Here is a 17609-nt window from a genome sequence, read left to right on the forward strand (position 1 = left end):
AAAGGGATATTCACATCCCCACTACAAATCCAGTCCTATATGGAGCTCCTGCTTCCCAGGGTGATCCTCCTTGGGATGCTCTGGGATCTGTCTCTGAACAGAAAGTTTTTCTTCAATTAGTTTTCCCCTACTAAAAAAAGAAGAAAAAAACCAACCAACCAAACAAAAAAAACCAGAACTAGACCATGATAAATCTGTGTATTTCCATGAAAACAAGGTTTAGTTTGAAGATTCCCAACTAGCTTTCCCTGGTGCCTTGCAGGATGGCAAGGGCCAAGTGCCCACTGCAGTGAGGAATGCTGGTGGGCTGGAATGTCCAGGCTTTTCTGCCTGAGGATGCCCTGGAATAGCACAAGACACACCATCCTTTGGTCATCCCACAGACCCCAAGAGCAGCGGGCCATCCCATCGGCCTCTCCTGGACCCCTGACTGGCCACCAGCTCCCCAGTGCCTAGAGACACATTTCCTGACCTTTGTCAACCTCCTGAGAGAAGCAATTCCAAATATTAACCCGCTCGCTCCCTGCAGTGGGTCACTGACCCCGAGCGGGGCCAGGCCCATGGGGACACTCACGAGGAAGCCCCCGACGCTTCCCAGGGGGAGAGGAGCCCACCCACAGCCCCGGCTGGCACAGCACCCACCAGGTGCTAAGGGAGGGCTGCTTCTGGGCCGGAATTCCCTTCAGTTTTACAACTGAGATGATTTGCACAATTCTTCACTAAGCATCCAAGTTCTCAGTCTTATAACAAGTCACTTTTTCTTGTTGTTATGATGATATTCCTCTAAACCTTTTATGAATGGAACACTACTAAAGCCACCCTGGGAAGTGCAGCTCTGGTCCGCCAAGAGGAACACTCCTGGCACCATCCAGCTGGCTCACTCTACTCCACAGACCTCCCAGGTCTGTTTCCCAAATCTGATTCACAGCTTCATAGGATTTTGCCCCATGAAAGCTGGATTTCCAACTAACACCAAGCTGACAGGTGGAACTTACCTTGACAATTAATTAAAGGGTACAGAAAGGAACCAGCAAGAGGAAAGCAGCTCTGCTCTGTTCATGGAAGCCTGAAATTGGAGCCACTGAATGAGGGGAATAACATGATATTCATGTGGAATGAAATCCTGAGCATAGACGTGCTCTGTGCAGCCAGAGCTCGGAGCATGTTGGTGTAACAAAGGTTTTGGCAGCAGCACAGACAAAGGCAGGATGTCAGAAGGAATCTGCAGCCCCAGCCATTCCCATACCTCACACATCAGGGTCACGGATTCGTCCTGCCTGGCTGTTCCACAGACCTCATGTCACCTGCTTGCTCTGAGTAAAGTCCTGACCTTCAGCATGGGAGTCACTCCAGACTGCAGTGAGGAAGGGGATGGGTCTGTGGACTCAATGTCCACTGAAAATTTTATTGAAAAGTGATTTATTGGGGCTCATCCTCTTCCAAAATTCAAACCCCAGTTGCACTGCACAGCAAGGCAAGGGAAGAGCAATAGGTGCTGTTACTATAATCCACAGGAAATCCAGGCTGTGTGCAGAGCCAGAAGGATCCCTGATCAGGCTTCGTGGGAACGAGAGTGATGAGTCCAAGCCCTGATCAAATCCCATGGTTTTCCCCCAGAAGTCTCCACTCAGTGTGGCATTCCGTGCTCTGGATGAACCATGATGGTCTGTCCCAGGGTCTGTGGGGCCAGACCAGCACTGAATTTTTCACACAGGCACAAGCACTGGGTGCCAAGCTTGGGGTCCCCTTGCCGACGCCCCAGGGTGAATTCTTGCTCTGCAGCATCAGAGGAGACCTGACAGGTGAGGCTCCTGGCTCAGCTCAGCCTCTCCTTCATGGGCTGCCATGTCCTGGTTGTTGCCTCTGCTGGTACAGACAAGCCATGGGCAAGTTGCTCAGGCAGCTGCCTGGGCTGAAGTCCTTCATTGGCACGGCAGGACAGGGGCCATTGGTGGGACCAGCCCCCCCAGGGAGCAGTGGGGCCGGGGGAGCCCCATCCAGGCAGCCCCAGCTCCTGGCACAGCCCCTGGGAGGCCAGTCCAGCCAACAAGACACACTCTGTGTAGCTGTGATCTGTTTTCCTGAAGTTGTGTTAAGCCTGGCTGATTCACTGTGGTTCTGAGGAGGCTCTAATTATATCTGTGAGCCAGATGGGATGCTGACAAGGGAGAAAAGAAAAAGCAAAAAACCAAAAACACCCTTAGTCTTGTTTGAGGAGCAAGACGAGACAGGGAGAGCTGCTGCCACACCAGGCTGGCAGTGTGGCTGGAGGGGCTGGGGCAGCATGAGAGAGGACAGTCCCATGCCAGTCCCCAGCTGTCCCCTTGCCCCAGACTGTCCCCTTAGGGCTGATATTGCACCAGAGCTCCTGGCACACCGTGCTCGGTGCTTTGCCTGTTCCCTGGCACTCCTGGCACATAGTGGTGGAGCAGCCCGTGGTGCCATCACCCAGCACAGCCCAGGCTCCCCAGCTGGTGCAGAGGAGGGGGGCTCTGCGGGGCAGCACCTGGTGCCCCAGGGCTTTCCCTCAGGGGCAGATGGGGCTCCCTCTCTGCCCAAAGCCTGTGCCATCACCCAGCACCAAGGGGCAATGCTGGGCAGCTCTCCTGCAGCATCAGTGCCCAAACCAGATGGTCATGCTGGGCCAGTGGCACCAGCAGCCATGAGCTGGGGCTGGGGCAGGGCACAGCTCACTGCTCCCACTCAGACACACAGGGACCCCCCACCATTGCCCGCTGCAGTGCCCAGCCCCATCCCACCCAGCACAGCCGGGTGACAGACCCCTCTCTGGATCAACCAACCTGCCAGGCACAAGCCCCTGGATCAACCAACATGCCCACGCCGTTGTAGTAAAACATTTATTGTTCAGGTGATAGAAGCTACTGTGTTTACAGCTCGTGACCTCACCACTGGCAACATGGAACATGACCTGGGACTGCAGCTGTTGCCACCAGATTGTTTGTCAGAATTTTTAGTTATAAAAACCTTGGACACCAGAAAAAAAGGTAATTTAGAGTGGCAGATGGGAGATGGGCAACCTGTGAGGGGGGAAGACAGTTTCATCGAGGCAGCCGACCTCGCTGTGGCCTCGGCTGCAGCTTCAAGTAAAGGTTTCGGTGGGGTGAGTGCGGTGTGACACGTCAATCCTTGGAGAGTTGGAACCGGATTGTTTTCTGCCGAGTAAGAACGTCGGTGGCAACGTTTTCAGGGAGTGGAGAAGGGCTGGTGTCCTGCGGAGAGGCCCCGGCTTCTGCGCAAAGAAACAGAACAGACACAGTGAGGGGACAAGGGGCAGGACCAGCCCTTCCTGCGGCCGAAGCCGTGCTGATGTGGGACCACACTGACAGTCCTGGGAGCTGCTGAGGGGCAACCCAGGCACAGCACCACTGACAGCCCTCGGAGCTGCCACGGGGCCGGTCTGGACACGGCACCCACTGATGGTCCCAGGAGATGCTGCATGGCCAGCTCAAGCATGGCCTCACACCAAGGGTCCCAGGAGCTGCTGCTCCGGGGTCAGCCTGGGCAGGGAGCAGCAGCAGAGCCTGCCCTCGGCCCCAGCACCCACTGCATTGGTGCCACCAGCACCACGGGGGCCAGGGCACAGCAGGGGAGTGTGGTGACTAACGGGAGACTGGGCTAATGGGAGACAGGGCTAAAGGGAGTCAGGGCTAATGGGAGAAGGAGCTAATGGGAGACTGAGCTGATGGGAGACAGGGATAATGGTACCAGGGTCCCCAGCCCCTGGCTCAGCCAACAGCTTCAGCACCGACAAGGAGTGCTGGCACAGCACTGCTGCTGCTGCTGCAGCAGGGAAAACCCAACTAACAAAACAACCCCCAAAACCCCTAACAGAACCAGCAAAGCTCATTGTTCCAGAACCGGAGACTTCTCCAGTTTCTAGATTTGCTCCTGCTCTTGCCAAGGCCAAGGCTTTGCCCCCGGCAGGGACCCCGACCCCGCACAGTGCCAGGGATTCCCACATTGCTGAGGATGCCAGAGCGGAGCAGAAGGTGGGCACGGACACAGCACTCGCCTTCCCAAGGTTTGCATGCATGAGGAAAGTCACTGCAGTGAGGACATGCCATGTGTCACTGTCCTGCCCCGAGCCCCCACATCGACCCACGGCACAGGGAGAGCCCTCAGGGCAGCTGTGCCACCGCCTGGCCTGGTCCTGCCGCCCCGGCACGGCTCCACTTACCTCGGGAGTGCAGAGCTGCCGCTGCCAACACAAACCAGGCACCACGGTTAAACTCATCCTTGGTTTGCTGTGGGTTACAGCCCCCAGACTACAGACTGGCCACGGGGAACCTGGGCTCAGGTCGGGCAGAGGTCCCTGCATGCCCACCGAGGGGTCTGGGCCCCTACCCCAACTGGTTCTCTGCATTCCCTCTCCCAAAGGGAATTTCCCCTCCAGAGGAGATGGCACGGCTTGGTGGGTGCCTCCAGAGCAGCAAACTGGCAGTGCAGAAGGAAAACCAGCTCAGACCCAGCCAGGCACACCAGCCTGGGCTAATCTTCCAGATTCCTGACTCGGATGCTTAAAAAGTTCAGTGCTTGAAACGACCTGAGGCAACACAGCACCACAAAACCAGGAGCTTATTCTGTCCATTTTCATACAGACACAGTTCCCAACGTGGGGTCTGCAGCCAGCCATGTGCCATGTTTGCTCTTTTCCTTTTGAGTTTCCTTCCTTCTCAGCCAAGCTTCTCTCTCCAGCAGCAGCCTTCACACCAGCTCTTGTGAATAAATCCATTGTATGAAAAGTCCACAGTCAGCAAGACCAGTAAACTTCACCTTTTGCTGGGCTCATGTTACTGGTGCGAGGTGTAGGTGCTGTAACCGGCACCACAGCCACCCCATGCACCAGGACTCCTGTCCCACAGGGTCTGTGCTGCTGCGACAGGCAGACCCCAGCCACACTCCAGACCTCAGCCACACTCCAAATCCCAGCCACACTCCAGATCCCAGCCACACTCCAGACCTCAGCCACACTCCAAATCCCAGCCACACTCCAGACCTCAGCCACACTCCAAATCCCAGCCACACTCCAGATCCCAGCCACACTCCAGACCTCAGCCACACTCCAAATCCCAGCCACACTCCAGACCCCAGCCACACTCCAGACCTCAGCCACACTCCAAATCCCAGCCACACTCCAGACCTCAGCCACACTCCAAATCCCAGCCACATTCCAGATCCCAGCCACACTCCAGATCCCAGCCACACTCCAGACCCCAGCCACACTCCAAATCCCAGCCACACTCCAGATCCCAGCCACACTCCAGATCCCAGCCACACTCCAGATCCCAGCCACACTCCAGACCCCAGCCACACTCCAAATCCCAGCCACACTCCAGATCCCAGCCACACTCCAGATCCCAGCCACACTCCAGACCTCAGCCACAATCCAGACCCCAGGCACTCTCCAGACCAGTGACAGCCAGCACAGGGCATGGGTGTTCCTGCTCAGAGCCGGCTTCCCTGGCACTCAGTGCTGCTGTGTCCCTGCCCACAGCCGGCACTGCTGCCGTGCAGGTGAGGTGCTGCCAGCTCCGTGGTGCCTGGTGGCTCCTGGAACAATTCAGCAGGCACGGGGGGTGCAGCACCACACAGCCACTGGCACAGGACTCGGCACTTCACCTGTGGGGAGCCCTGGCTGGGCCAAGGGGCCATTGTGGGCGACTGACCCAGCACGGGCCAACCTGGCAGCACCAGCCCTGCCCCAGGGCCAGCACCCTGACACACATCCAGGTACACAGGGCCACATTTGCAAAGGGGAAAGGGGGGATCCACATTTTCTATAAGGACCCTGTGGACTGGCCACAGTTTGCTGCTTTTAAACCAGAACTCTGACCAACAATAAAATTACTGCCAGGGAAGACATCGTGCAACCGGGTGGCTGCTGTTAGTGCAGCTTTAGGGGAGCGATGGTGCACCCCAGGTGGGCAGCAGCACCCTGGAACACGCTGGTGAATGTTCCTGAGCGATGGCAGTGCAGAGGTGTGCCCACTCTGTGAGTGGTCCTGCTCAGGCTCTGGTACCACTGACACTCCAGGGTCACCAAGGCTCTGGTTCCCCTCGGTTGCTGGGAAGAGAAGCAGTCATGGTAGCAGCTGTGGCTGTTACTCCTGGTTGAAGCCATTCCTGGGAAAGCAGTGTGCCCCTCTCTGCCGGGTGCCTGCCGTGGCTCTAGGCATGGTCTTGCCCTGGCACGGAAAGGGCCTTGCTGCACCTTCTCGAGGGCACACGCGGCTGCACGGGACTGTCACCTGTCACGGCTCAGTGTCACTCCACTGGCCTGGGATGCTCCCAGAGCAGTGCCCAGCAGGGCTGTCGTGGTTCTCAGCATCCCTGTGCTCCTGGCATCAGACCTCCAGCCTCCAGCAGCTCTGCCACTGGCAGGGATGAGACCACCTCATGCCAGTGCCCCAGCAGGAGCCCTTGGGCAGGCGGCATGTCCTGGCAGTGCCGGGCCCTTCCCAGCCAGAGTGACGTGTTCCCAGGAGCTGTGTCCTTTCTTCTAGGCATGGGGCACACAGCTGTGCTCCCCAGCTCCCCCTCCCTGTCTGCAGGGCTGCGTGGGCATGAGGACGGCTGGCAAACGCACGGGGACACGCTGCAGAAATAAAGCCACGTTGGCACCAGAGCGGAGCAGCACCATGTATTGATGGTAAGGACACGCCTGGGCACAGCAGGAAAGCAGCAGGGAAACAACAGACACAACACAACACCCTCCTCCTCCATCCAGGCACGGCTGCACCAGCCTCTAACACAGCACCACCTCCAGAGAAGGCCTGGGCCCAGGAGTGTGTTTCAGCCATTTCAGTAAGAGAAAGCAACTTTCTGAAGCAGTTTCTCCTCCTCCAGTGCCTGTGAATAAAGACCCTCTTACCACTAAAACCTCGGACAATCTATATCCGAGCAGGAGCACATGGAGCCGAGCCAGGGGTGGCACCAGGGGCTCATGTCCCTGCAGACCCCTCTGCAGCTGGGGGTGACACTGGGGCCACAGTACATCACACCTCCCGTCCCCCTGATATCCCCAAACTGCCCGATGCGTTCACACCAATCACCTCCAATGGTGAGCAGTTATTCCAATTTGGAGAAGATGACCGATGTTACTCTGATCCAGGAGCATCTCAGCACTTTTTTCTGCCTCACACTCCTGGCAAACTCTGGTTTTGCTGAACAGAAAGGACAGAGAATTTCCTCCTCCACGAGGCTTCCCATACTTCGAATCAAGCCTGAATAAAACACAATGTCCCACTGCACAGTTACTCCAGTGGGAACAGCCAATTTCGTGCCTGAGGCATTCCCAAGGGATGCTCCTCTCAGTCAGGGAGAGGAATTGGCACCAGAGGAACCCACAGCTGCCCAGGTCTCCGTTCCTGCGCTATCAGCAGAGAATTAAATCAAACATAGGGCCATGTGGTCCCTCTGCGCTGCTGACGCAGAGGCACCGTGGACAGAACATCAGCTGCAGTGCTTAGAAAATTACTCCTTTGAGTAAAAAATTAAAAATATAAAAATAAACTTCCCTAAACCACAAGAAGCCATTAATATTTTAACACTTTCACAAAACATCAGACACATTTAGGTCCAACTTTAGACAACATATAAAGCATTTTCATTTGATGTTTTTAAAAAGCACAATTAAACCCAACCCCTCAGCAGCAAACCTGTGACACTCTCCCTGTGCCCCAGTACAGAGGGAAGGTGCCACTGCAGCCCCTCACCAGGGCTTGGACCTTCGTGTTTGTTCCGTGCTGGGTAAAGCCTTAACTATCATTTTACCAGTCCCTGGACACATCATCCCTGTCCTTGGCAGCACCTTATTTCACAGCTCCCTTCTGTGCATGCAGCCCTTGAGGAGCACATGGGCTGCCAGAGCAATCCAAGGAGGGATTTATTACATTTTTTTCTAATTTCCCAGCAGGAAGTGGTTTTTCTCATTCTGTGGCTTCGTTTCATATTTGGTCTCTGCATTTCCCAAGGGAAGCAAAAAGGGTTTCTAAAAAAGAAACAAGCCTCTTCCTTTTGTGTTCTCTACACTACCCTCATCCAGACTTTGTTCTTCCATGATGGGCAATAAAATCACCCAGAGCAACCCACGACGGCCAAGAACACCATCCCCACCCTGCAGAGTCCCAGAGACAGAGGCAGGGATACCAGGGGACATTCCCCTCACAACTGCCTGGGGTCAGCTGCTGCCCTGGGTAGAGCCAGGCTGTCCTCAGGCACCTGGTCTGGGTTATGTTGCCCCCAAGAACAAACACACAGGGCGTAAAATTTAACTGTTCTCTCACTTTAATGGCTGCAAAGCCCATCTCGAACCTATTATTTGGCATCTGAGAATGCACAATGCACTAATGTTCAGAGTTAAGCTGTCGCTAATTTGAACATGATGACCATATGATTTTAATTAATATTAACTGCAGGCTTCCCTTTGCAGAGCAGAGCAGCACACGCAGGGCTGCCACCCACCCAGCGTGGGGTTTGTACCTGCTGTCCCCCACTGCTGCATGTCCTGTCCCTACAGAGCGGCCCCAAATCACTCCAGCCCACGGGCTCCGCAACCAACAGCAGGTTAAAGGTGAGACCATCATCTTTAAGTCCCCTCACTGTGCTCAGGGACTGAAGAGAACTGGAACAAAACATAAAGTTTACAGCAAACATGCCCAAAAGTCTAGGACAGCAGATGACCATCATCATCCCGATCAACCACCAGCGAGGCGCTGAACAGCCCCGTGCCTTCCTGCTGCAGCCCTGCCTGCACCCCCGGCCCCGCTCGCCGGCCCGGCCCTGCCCCACAGCCCGAGAGCCCCAGCCCGGCCCCAAAGGCTCCAGGGCGGGGGCGATGCCTGTGCCGAGGGCTGTGGGTGCTCAGGGACCGCGGGTCAGACACCCTCCTGAGGAGACCTGGCGGGGCCCTGCTGCTCCACCTGGACCCCTCGCCCTGGCACCTTCCTCGTCCTCGTCCCGGCCCTGCGGTGGGACCCGGCCCGGCTCCGGCGGGGCAGTCACCGCGAGGCTGGCTGGGGTACCGAGTGAATATTTTATTTTACACAACATAACAACACAGTGTTGTTGCTCCTGTACAGCATCTGCCTAAAAACAAAGGCAACACCATTGTCACGGAAAAGAAATGTACAGTCTGACCAGTTTAAAAAATATCATTTTACTGATTGATCCAGAAGTGGTTATTTGTTAGCTTGGAGGAAATTGCATTTCCTTTATAAAAGGCTTTTTCTGTGAAAACTCTCTCTTTTGTTTTCTGCTACTGCAGAACCAGGAAGCCAGTCCTAGAGCAGGGAAGGCACTGGTGCTGTTTCGTGCTTTTTTTCACCCCTTAATCTTTTTTTTCCTTTTTTTTCTTTTTTTTTTTTAAATCTCTGAATGTTGCCTTCGATTTTGATATTAAATAAAACCAAACAAAAACTAAATAAACCCCTGTGTGCACTGGGTGGCTTATACAGAACCCCGCATGAACAAGCCATTAATCAGCGAGATAGCAGTGGACCTCCAAATCCAATTCCCCTGGAGAGGGAGTTTCACGCAACGTTTGGTGTTTTGTTTATCGTTAAAATAAAATTAAAAAAAAAAAAAAAAGAGAAAAAGAAAAAAAAAGCAGGTCACACAGTGCTTTCCAATATCCACTCAGAACTGGAGAAAGTTGCTTTTCCGCTACCGGCACCGGCGCTGTCTGCCTGGACTAGCATCCCGTTCATGGACAAGCTCCGTTTGGAGCGCAGTCCGCCGGCACCGGCGCCGCGGGGCTCCAGCAGCTCCCCGCCCAGCGAGCGCCGGCGCTTGGCCCGGGATGTGTCGGCCGGCAGAGTGAGGAACTTACTTGGCTTTGATTGTGCTCTTTTGTACGTGGGGGCGGCGGGGGCCGCGGCGGGGGCGCGGCTCGGCAACTGCAGGGCCGTGGAGTTATTTCTGTTCGAGTTCTGGGGCTCGGCGCTGCCGCCAGCCTCGCCCTGCGGCTCGGGGACGGGCTTGGGCCCCGACTTTCGCTTCTGCTTCTGCGAGAGGGAGGTGCTGGAAGTCCAGGTGGGAGGCAAAGCGGAGGTAGTGGTGGCCGAGTCCTGGCTGGAGCCGGTGTCCGGCGACTGCATCGTGCCATCGCCGGCAGCCTTGCAGCACTGGACACCCTCCTCGTGCCCCACAGCCTGCTTGGACATGGACTGCGACAGCACCCCGCTGCAGCCCTGGATCTGAGCCCCGTTCGTCTGCGAGTACACGTTGCTGACCTTGGTGGCCTTCTGCTGCCCGTTGTTGTTGCACACCTTGTAGCGGATCATGAGGATGATGATGAACACGAGCACCGAAGCCACGATGATCCCACCAATGATGATAATCATGGTCCCCCCCAGGAACTGGGACTGCATGAAGTGGCAGCGCACGTAATCCTGCTCGGTGGTGAACTGTGTGCAGCCCACGACCCTGGTGGCTGTCAGCGAGGTGATCCCGTCGTCGTAGATGGCCAGGACGCACAGGTCATACATCGTCCCCGCGGCCAGGTTGTTGACCAGGAAGGTTTTGCTTGTGGGAGGTATCATTCTGGGGGAGAAGGAAACCAGCGTGAATGACCCTGGCAGACACACAGGTACCTCCTGGCAGCCCTGAACATGCTGAGCACCACGGCTTGGCTGTCCCACCTCTGCCACAGCCCCCACAGGGCTGATCACCGTCCCCCAGCAGCTGCTGCCCAGTGTCTGATGTGGCGCAGTCACCACCAAGCTCCCCAACACAGCTTGGCACGGCAGAGCCTCCCATCAGAGCAACCACATCAAAAGCAGAATCACACAATCCCAGGTTCGTTTGGGTCAGAAGGGACATTTAAAGGTCACCCAGTGCCACCCCTTGCCATGGGCAGGGACACCTTCCACTAGCCCAAGTTGCTCCAAGCCCCGTCCAGCCTGGCCTTGGACACTTCCAGGGATCCAGGGGCAGCCACAGCCTCTCTGGACAACCTGTGCCAGGGCCTTCTCACTCTCACAGCCAGGAATTCCTTCCCAGTATCTGATTTGTATCTACCCCCTTTCAGTTTAAAGGCAGCACCCCTTGTCCTATTAATGGGACAAAGAAATTCATAGAAGAAATAACCAAACAAAGACAGTGTTGAAGGGTGTGATGGCCACGCCCAGCAGCACAGATCTCCCCTGCACTTCCCCAGCACGGACACCACCAGAAAGTGACTGCAAGGAACACTGTCACGGACACTGTCCTCCCTCTGCTTCCAGAAAGCCGAGCACATTAAGATCCATTTAATCCATCTACTCTCACAACCCTTCTCGGATCAGTTCAGAGGATTAGAGGTCCGTTTGGATTAACTAAAAATAACACCATTCAAGGTAACTTCCCCATCTGTGAGTAGAAAATGGCATGAGTCCTTCCCAAGGCTCCCACCATGAGCTGCCAGGGGCCAGGCTCTGCTCGGCCAGCCCAGCACGGCACGGGAAGTCTGGGAGATGAGCTGCCGGGGCCGGGGGCCCCACGCCAGCACCGAGCACCCGGTACAGCCCTGCACAGGCTGGGGCAGCCTTACCTGTAAACAAGGGAGTCATCGTAAGTACCATTGTACTGGATTTGGAACATACGTATCCCAGGTATATTCCTCTGGAAATTGAATTTCAGCAGAGCAGTGGAGGACGTTGCTTCCGCAACAACCACCTTCTTATCCTGGCTGACTTTTGTATCCCCGTTGCTACTGCTCGCGTTGGAGCCCGACTTGGTGGATGTGGAGATATCCGAGGAGCCCGGGTCGGGCTCATGGATGTGGTTTGTGCTGTTCAGCAGGTGGGGGAGTTTGATGATGTGCAGGTCCACCGTCTGCGTGGCCTCCCCTGCCGGGTTGGAAGCAATGCAGGTGAAGGAGCCTGTGTCCTTCACCGTCGTGATGAGGATGTCGAGCGTCCCGTTGTCATACACCACGGACCTGGTGGCATTGGAAATCAGTTTGCCCTCAGGTGAAATCCAATGGATGGCTGGCTCAGGGTCGCCCCGGGCCTTGCAGCGCAGGGCTGCCCGCTGCCCCTCCAGCACCCGCAGCTCGTGGGTGTGCCGGGTGATGAGCGGGGGCTCGCAGAGGAACTCCTCCTCGGGGATCGACCAGAAGTACCGGCCAGACAGGAGCGTGGGAGAGGCACAGGTCTCCAGGTCGTCCTCCCTGGAAAGGCGCCTCAGCCACAAAAGCTCACAGTTGCAATGCAAGGGGTTCCCACCGAAGCTCAGCGCAAACGTCGAGGGGCTGATAATTCCTGAGGTTGCCAGCACCTGAGCACGCTGGAAGAGTGGGTCAGGAGGAAGCTTCTGCAGTTTGTTAGACGTGACGTCCAGCCTGGTCATCTTGTGGAGGTGGGAGAAGGTCCCCTTAGGAATATGGTCAATCATGTTGTGGTCTAGACTGAGAGTGTGCAAACTGACCATCTTCTCCACGGCATCCCAGGGGATGGTTTCCAGATTGTTGTAAGACAAATCCAATTCCTCAAGGGCTAAAACATCGTCAAAAGCTGTGGAAGAAATTAAAGTCAGCTGGTTGTTGTTCAGTATCAAGTGGTGGAGATTGGAGAGCCCGCTGAACATGTCGTTAGTGATCTTAGTCAATCGGTTGCTGTTCAAATGCAGAGCCCGCAAATTGCGCAGGTCGGCAAACGCGTGAGGGGTGATAAAACTGATTGTATTCCGGGACAGCGTCAGGTCCACCAGGCTGGTCATGTTGGCAAAGTCTTTCCTTTTAATGTTTGTAACAAAGTTGTCTGCCAGCCGCAGCTCCACAGTCCTCCTGTCAATGTTGGGAGGAACAAACAAGAGCCCTTTCTTGGCACAGAGGGTGGCGAGGTTCGGAGACAGGATCTGACAGACGCAGCGCTTGGGGCAGATCTGAGCTCGCACTGCTATGCCAATGAACAGCAGAAACAAAAGCAGTTTTTCCATTGTAGATCAGGTTCAAGAGCCTGCAAGGGAGAGCAAATGGCAGTTAGTCTCTGTGAGACAAGCACAGGACACGATAAAAAAGCCAAGACAGACTGTGGTTAAACCATGAAGGTTCAGGTAGCAGTGTGCCCCTCTCATTGCGTTACCTGGTTCTTTGTCATTCCCCTGTCCTGACAGAGGAGCGCCTGTGCTGCCTGCCAGGGGACAGCTGAGAGACAGGCATGTTTGCAAACACACAGATACACACACAGACTCTCAAATACAAGGGACAAAATGACTGGGAAGCCACTGGTGGCACTGCACATGCAGCCTCTCAGGCCTTTCCTGCTAGAGCCCATCCCACCACACAGTGCACCTCTGCATCCCAACAGACCCCTCAACCTCTTGGGCTGGAGATTCTTGGCCACAATGACAAATGTCCAGGTGTGGAAAATGAGGGGTGGTTCATGTGTGCTTCACTTGCTAAGCTGAAAGTCCCAGTTGCCTTGAAATCACTGCAGCTCCATGGCTTTACAGCCATCTCCACTGAACGTTTAAGCTCTTAATGCTATTTTCAGAATAAACTCAGAAGGAGCTAATTTTATGTCATTCAAACCCCAAAAATGCAAATAAAACAAAAAAAAATATATATAAAACAAAACCCAAGAATAGCCCCCACAACAGGGATCTAAATAAAAATGGATCATGGGCTAATTTTAGCGGATCACAGCTCTCCGGCTGCCGCTGCTCCCCCCGGAAAGCCCGGCGGCTCAATTATCCTTATCGCTTACAGCGCCAGCCCCGGCTCCTCACGGCGTGTGGGAACAGGGCCGACAGCAGCAGTGCCCACGCCAGCTCACTGAGATCATCCATCAGTGACTACGCCAAAGGCTCCGTGGAGGGAGGGACGGGGGATGCTCCTTTGTGGAGCAGGTGGGAGCACCGTGGAGGTCCCATGGAGAAGCACCCACGTGTCTGAGAGGGAATGTGCCATCGTGAGCCACATAGCTCAGAGGGGCTTCACACTGGGAATGAAGCACCCAGCTCCCTTCGGGACCAGCACAATTACACGTGTTCGGATCGGATTACTCAGACCCATTATCATCCCAGAGATGCATTAATGAAGATCAGCTAAAATACAGTTTCACAGCCAGCCAGGAGCAGGAATCTTAAATTGTCATTGATATTTAAAGCCATTTAACGTCAGAACAACAATTACTGCTCCTGTTGTCCATCCATAACCCATCGGTGGTGCCACGCAAGCCAGGGAGGCAGCAAAAAGGATGAGTGAAAATACCAGCCTAAACTCTGCTTTTCAGCACTATTAACGTATTTTTTCCAGATACTTCTGAGGACTGCAGGTATTCAGGACTGCTGGCTCCAACTCTTGAGTCCCCATTGGAAAAATAAAAGATCGTGTTACCAAGGTCCTCAGCGGAGTCTGCTGCAGTGGGCAGTGCTGGGAGTCGCTCCCATAACCAGTACAACCATCACCATTCCTGCTGCTGTTAGCTGTGGCAGGAAGCAGCATAAAGGTATGTTCTGTGGACTCAGTTTCGTGCCAGCACTGCAGGTTGGGGTGGCCCCGCAGGTGACAAGGGCCTGGAGGAGAACGGCAATGCTGAGCAGTGGAGGAAAGCGCCTGGCGAGGCCCCCAAACCCCACTGGTGTCACCCACTGGCCACCCCCTGACCTGGCATCTGCAGTGACAGCCAGGGGCAGCCACCTGCCCTTTAATCTACGTCTGGCACACACCAGATTGGAAGGGGCTCGGTGGCTCAGGGCATCTGCAGCTCGGCCACCGGGGTCCCCAGACAGCCTTGGCTGGGGACACTGCACTCATTTAGATTTGCTAACTTAATGCTGCTAATTTAGATTTGTGGCTGTGATTAAAGTCATGTGCCTGGATTCAGCCAAGTCCACTTGAAGAACTGCACAAGATTAAACCATATCAGCATATTTATAAGTTTGGAAATGCCGTTACAAGACAAAACAAATTAAACCGTAGCTGGAATGACAAGGTTACAGTAAGGTTACCCACCAGCAGAGGTGGGATTTTTGGATTTTAGGAGAGTTTTTGATACTTTCTCTGTCGGTATCCTCTGGACAAATGCCCAGCACATGGCCAGAGCTGGATGCAATGCCCCTCCTCTCCCAGCACACTTTGTCCCCCACACAGGGAACTTGCAGGGGCAGCAGCACTGACATGGCTTACAGCTTCTTGCAGAAAACATCTTTTCCAATAATCAAATCATGATCTGATTCTTATTAACTGCTTAAAAGATTTTAAAAAAAGGAAAAGAAAGTGAATTCATACATAAAACAAATGCCAGTTTCCTAGGAAAGTGGGCATCGCTCATTTACTGCTTAGTGCCTGCAACAGGACAGGGGTTGTCAAGCTCCTCATGTGACTTTGGGATTCACAAAAAAAGCCTCTCATACACTAATCTTCAAATCCATTCTGTTGCTACATTTGATAATTTTGAGTGATTCATCTCTCTATAAAAATTAAGTTTGAATTGCCATGGGCTGCACAGCTCATGGCCACACAGAGTAGGAACTGTGTCTCCAAAAAGCAGAGAACCTGTGAGCCCTTGCACACACTGCCAGGGGGCTGAGAGCCCCTCCACTGCTCCCCCATCAGCCAGAGGGGTCTGAGCATACCTCAGGCTCTCAGCCCCAGACCACTGCTCCTGTCTCAGAGCAGAGGAACTCCTTCCCCTTACCCCTTTTCCCAGGTAAGGAGCAGGTATGACTGGTTGGGCAGGGCCTGGGCTCATGGGGGCAGGGACCCCTCTGCACTATCACCCCGTCCCTCCCGCCAGGGAGCCTCTGGCGTAGTCACTGATGGATGATCTCAGTGAGCTGGCGTGGGCACTGCTGCTGTCGGCCCTGTTCCCACACGCCGTGAGGAGCCGGGGCTGGCGCTGTAAGAGATAAGGATAAGGGGGAAAAGAAAGTGTTCACCTGCTGGGGATGGAGGAAGGGAAATCCTGGCATCAGCCACCACAAGCACCCCACAGCCATGCTGAAATGGGGACATGTAAAGGGAGATGCTGGGATCTCTGGCATTTCAGCTGCTGGGACCAGTGAAGTGGGGAACGAGGAGCTTCAGTTTCCCAAAGCTCAATGGTTTGTAAACACCAGGGAGTGTTTTGCTGAATTGGAAACAAAGTAGGTGAGAAAACAAACACTCGGATCAAAGAAACTCAACATGGAGGAGCCCTGCTGGCCACCCACTGCTGCCCCAGCCAGGACCACGTGCCAGGACCACAGCCACCGCATTCCCCACCTGCAACCCTTGCAGTAGGACTGGACGGGTGAATCCCTGGGGATGCCTCTGGGAAATCCTCTCCCCTTGGCTTTGTTAAAGGGCTTCAGACAGGCACAAACACAACTGCACCCCTCAGACCTCTGGGAATCTTAAAGCAGGAGCCATGTGAGACCCAGGCCCAAAGCAAGGGCCAGGGGCAGCACTGCCAGCTCACGTGGGGATGCTGTCTCTCCTGGCATGATGTGTAAGGGTAATTATCCTTTCTTTACTTTTTAAGCACTTTATTTCAGAATTGTTTCACGTTGTCTGGAGCAGACAACACTCAACAATGTCAAGTCCTTAGAACAGTGAAAGCAACACGAGGTCCCTGCAGTGCACATGGGTCACAGCTGAAGTTTTTGCAGCAGGAGCAAGGACACGGGCAGGTCCTGGGGACTCCCCCCTCACTTCTGTTGACACAGCTGCCTGTGTCCTGCATTTCCCCGGGAATGCTGCAGCCTTCCCAGGAGGCATGGGCAGGGTCAGGATCCTTGTGCTCCAGGGGGATGCCCAACACTCACCACCCTGGCCAGGAAACCCCGTTGGCTCCAGCACCGCTCACTGCAGCTCGTGGCTGTGCTCACCTGGGACAGGGACACAGTAAGCACAGTCAGTACAACAGGGCCACGGGATTTCCAGGGATTTCATTTCTTTCCCTTTCCATTCTGCTCCCCGTCACGCCCCACGCTGTCTCTCTCACACAGGTGTCCCAGCACACACATATATCCCAGTGTTCCACTCTGAACACTCAGTGAGCAGCACTCCCAGCACCACTGCCTGCTATGCACTGACAGTGGCAGGCAAGGTGGTAGCACTCTCCCAACACACTTCCTGCACACTTCCAGCCCACTCCCTGCACAGCTGCTGCTGGTGTGGCCCCGAGCCCGCGGGCACACGCGGGAGCTCCACACAGGGCTGCCCTGCTCCCACCACCCCAGCTGAACTGGGCACTCCTGCCACGCCCGGGAGTAAAGGCTGAGCCAGCTGGAGCAGAAGGAGGGCTCCGACAGGACACCCGGGGCTGCAGAGGAGGCAGCTCGTCAGGCTTTAGTGTCACAGACAGGAGCCCAGAGTGACCCACGGGATGAGGGAAGGCGGCAGCGTGGAGCACGAGGCAGCTCTGGAGGTATTCATGGCTGTGCCGTGAGATCTCACCGGGTGATCCCGCGGCCCCTGGCACGCCGGGATGGGGGCACGTCCTGCTGCTCCACCAGGGGCAGGGGAGAGGGACACTGAAGCCAGCACAAGCCAGAGCAGCTCATGAGAAACACCCTGTGATAAAAACACACATGGAGAGATTGTCTCCTGTTTCTGAGGGACAACTCCGCACTCCCACCTCACCCAGTGTCAAACCCAGCAGGCTCTGGTTTAGCTGTGT

At 55.1% G+C, this 17609-nt stretch overlaps 1 protein-coding gene across 4 annotated transcripts in view; it reads right to left on the reverse strand.

Moving 5' to 3' along the window:
• Positions 1-2840: 2840 nt before the first annotated feature.
• LRFN5 (leucine rich repeat and fibronectin type III domain containing 5) overlaps positions 2841-17609 on the reverse strand; it is a 37245-nt gene continuing 22476 nt past the window's right edge. For 3 of the 4 annotated variants that reach the window (XM_051772143.1, XM_051772144.1, XM_051772145.1), the window contains exons 2-3: positions 11552-12959; positions 9042-10563 (exon numbers count right to left, since the gene is read on the reverse strand). In XM_051772143.1, the coding sequence (XP_051628103.1) occupies positions 9633-10563; positions 11552-12939 (2319 nt within the window). In that variant the 5' untranslated portion in view covers positions 12940-12959 and the 3' untranslated portion in view covers positions 9042-9632. Of the gene's footprint in view, positions 3251-9041; positions 10564-11551; positions 12960-17609 lie in introns of those variants that run through there. The other variant, XM_051772146.1, reaches the window with a different exon arrangement.

The sequence above is a fragment of the Manacus candei genome, unplaced genomic scaffold (assembly GCF_025592945.1).
Source record: "Manacus candei isolate 608988 ecotype Guabito, Panama unplaced genomic scaffold, ASM2559294v1 h1tg000150l, whole genome shotgun sequence".
Classification (NCBI taxonomy): Eukaryota; Metazoa; Chordata; class Aves; order Passeriformes; family Pipridae; genus Manacus; species Manacus candei.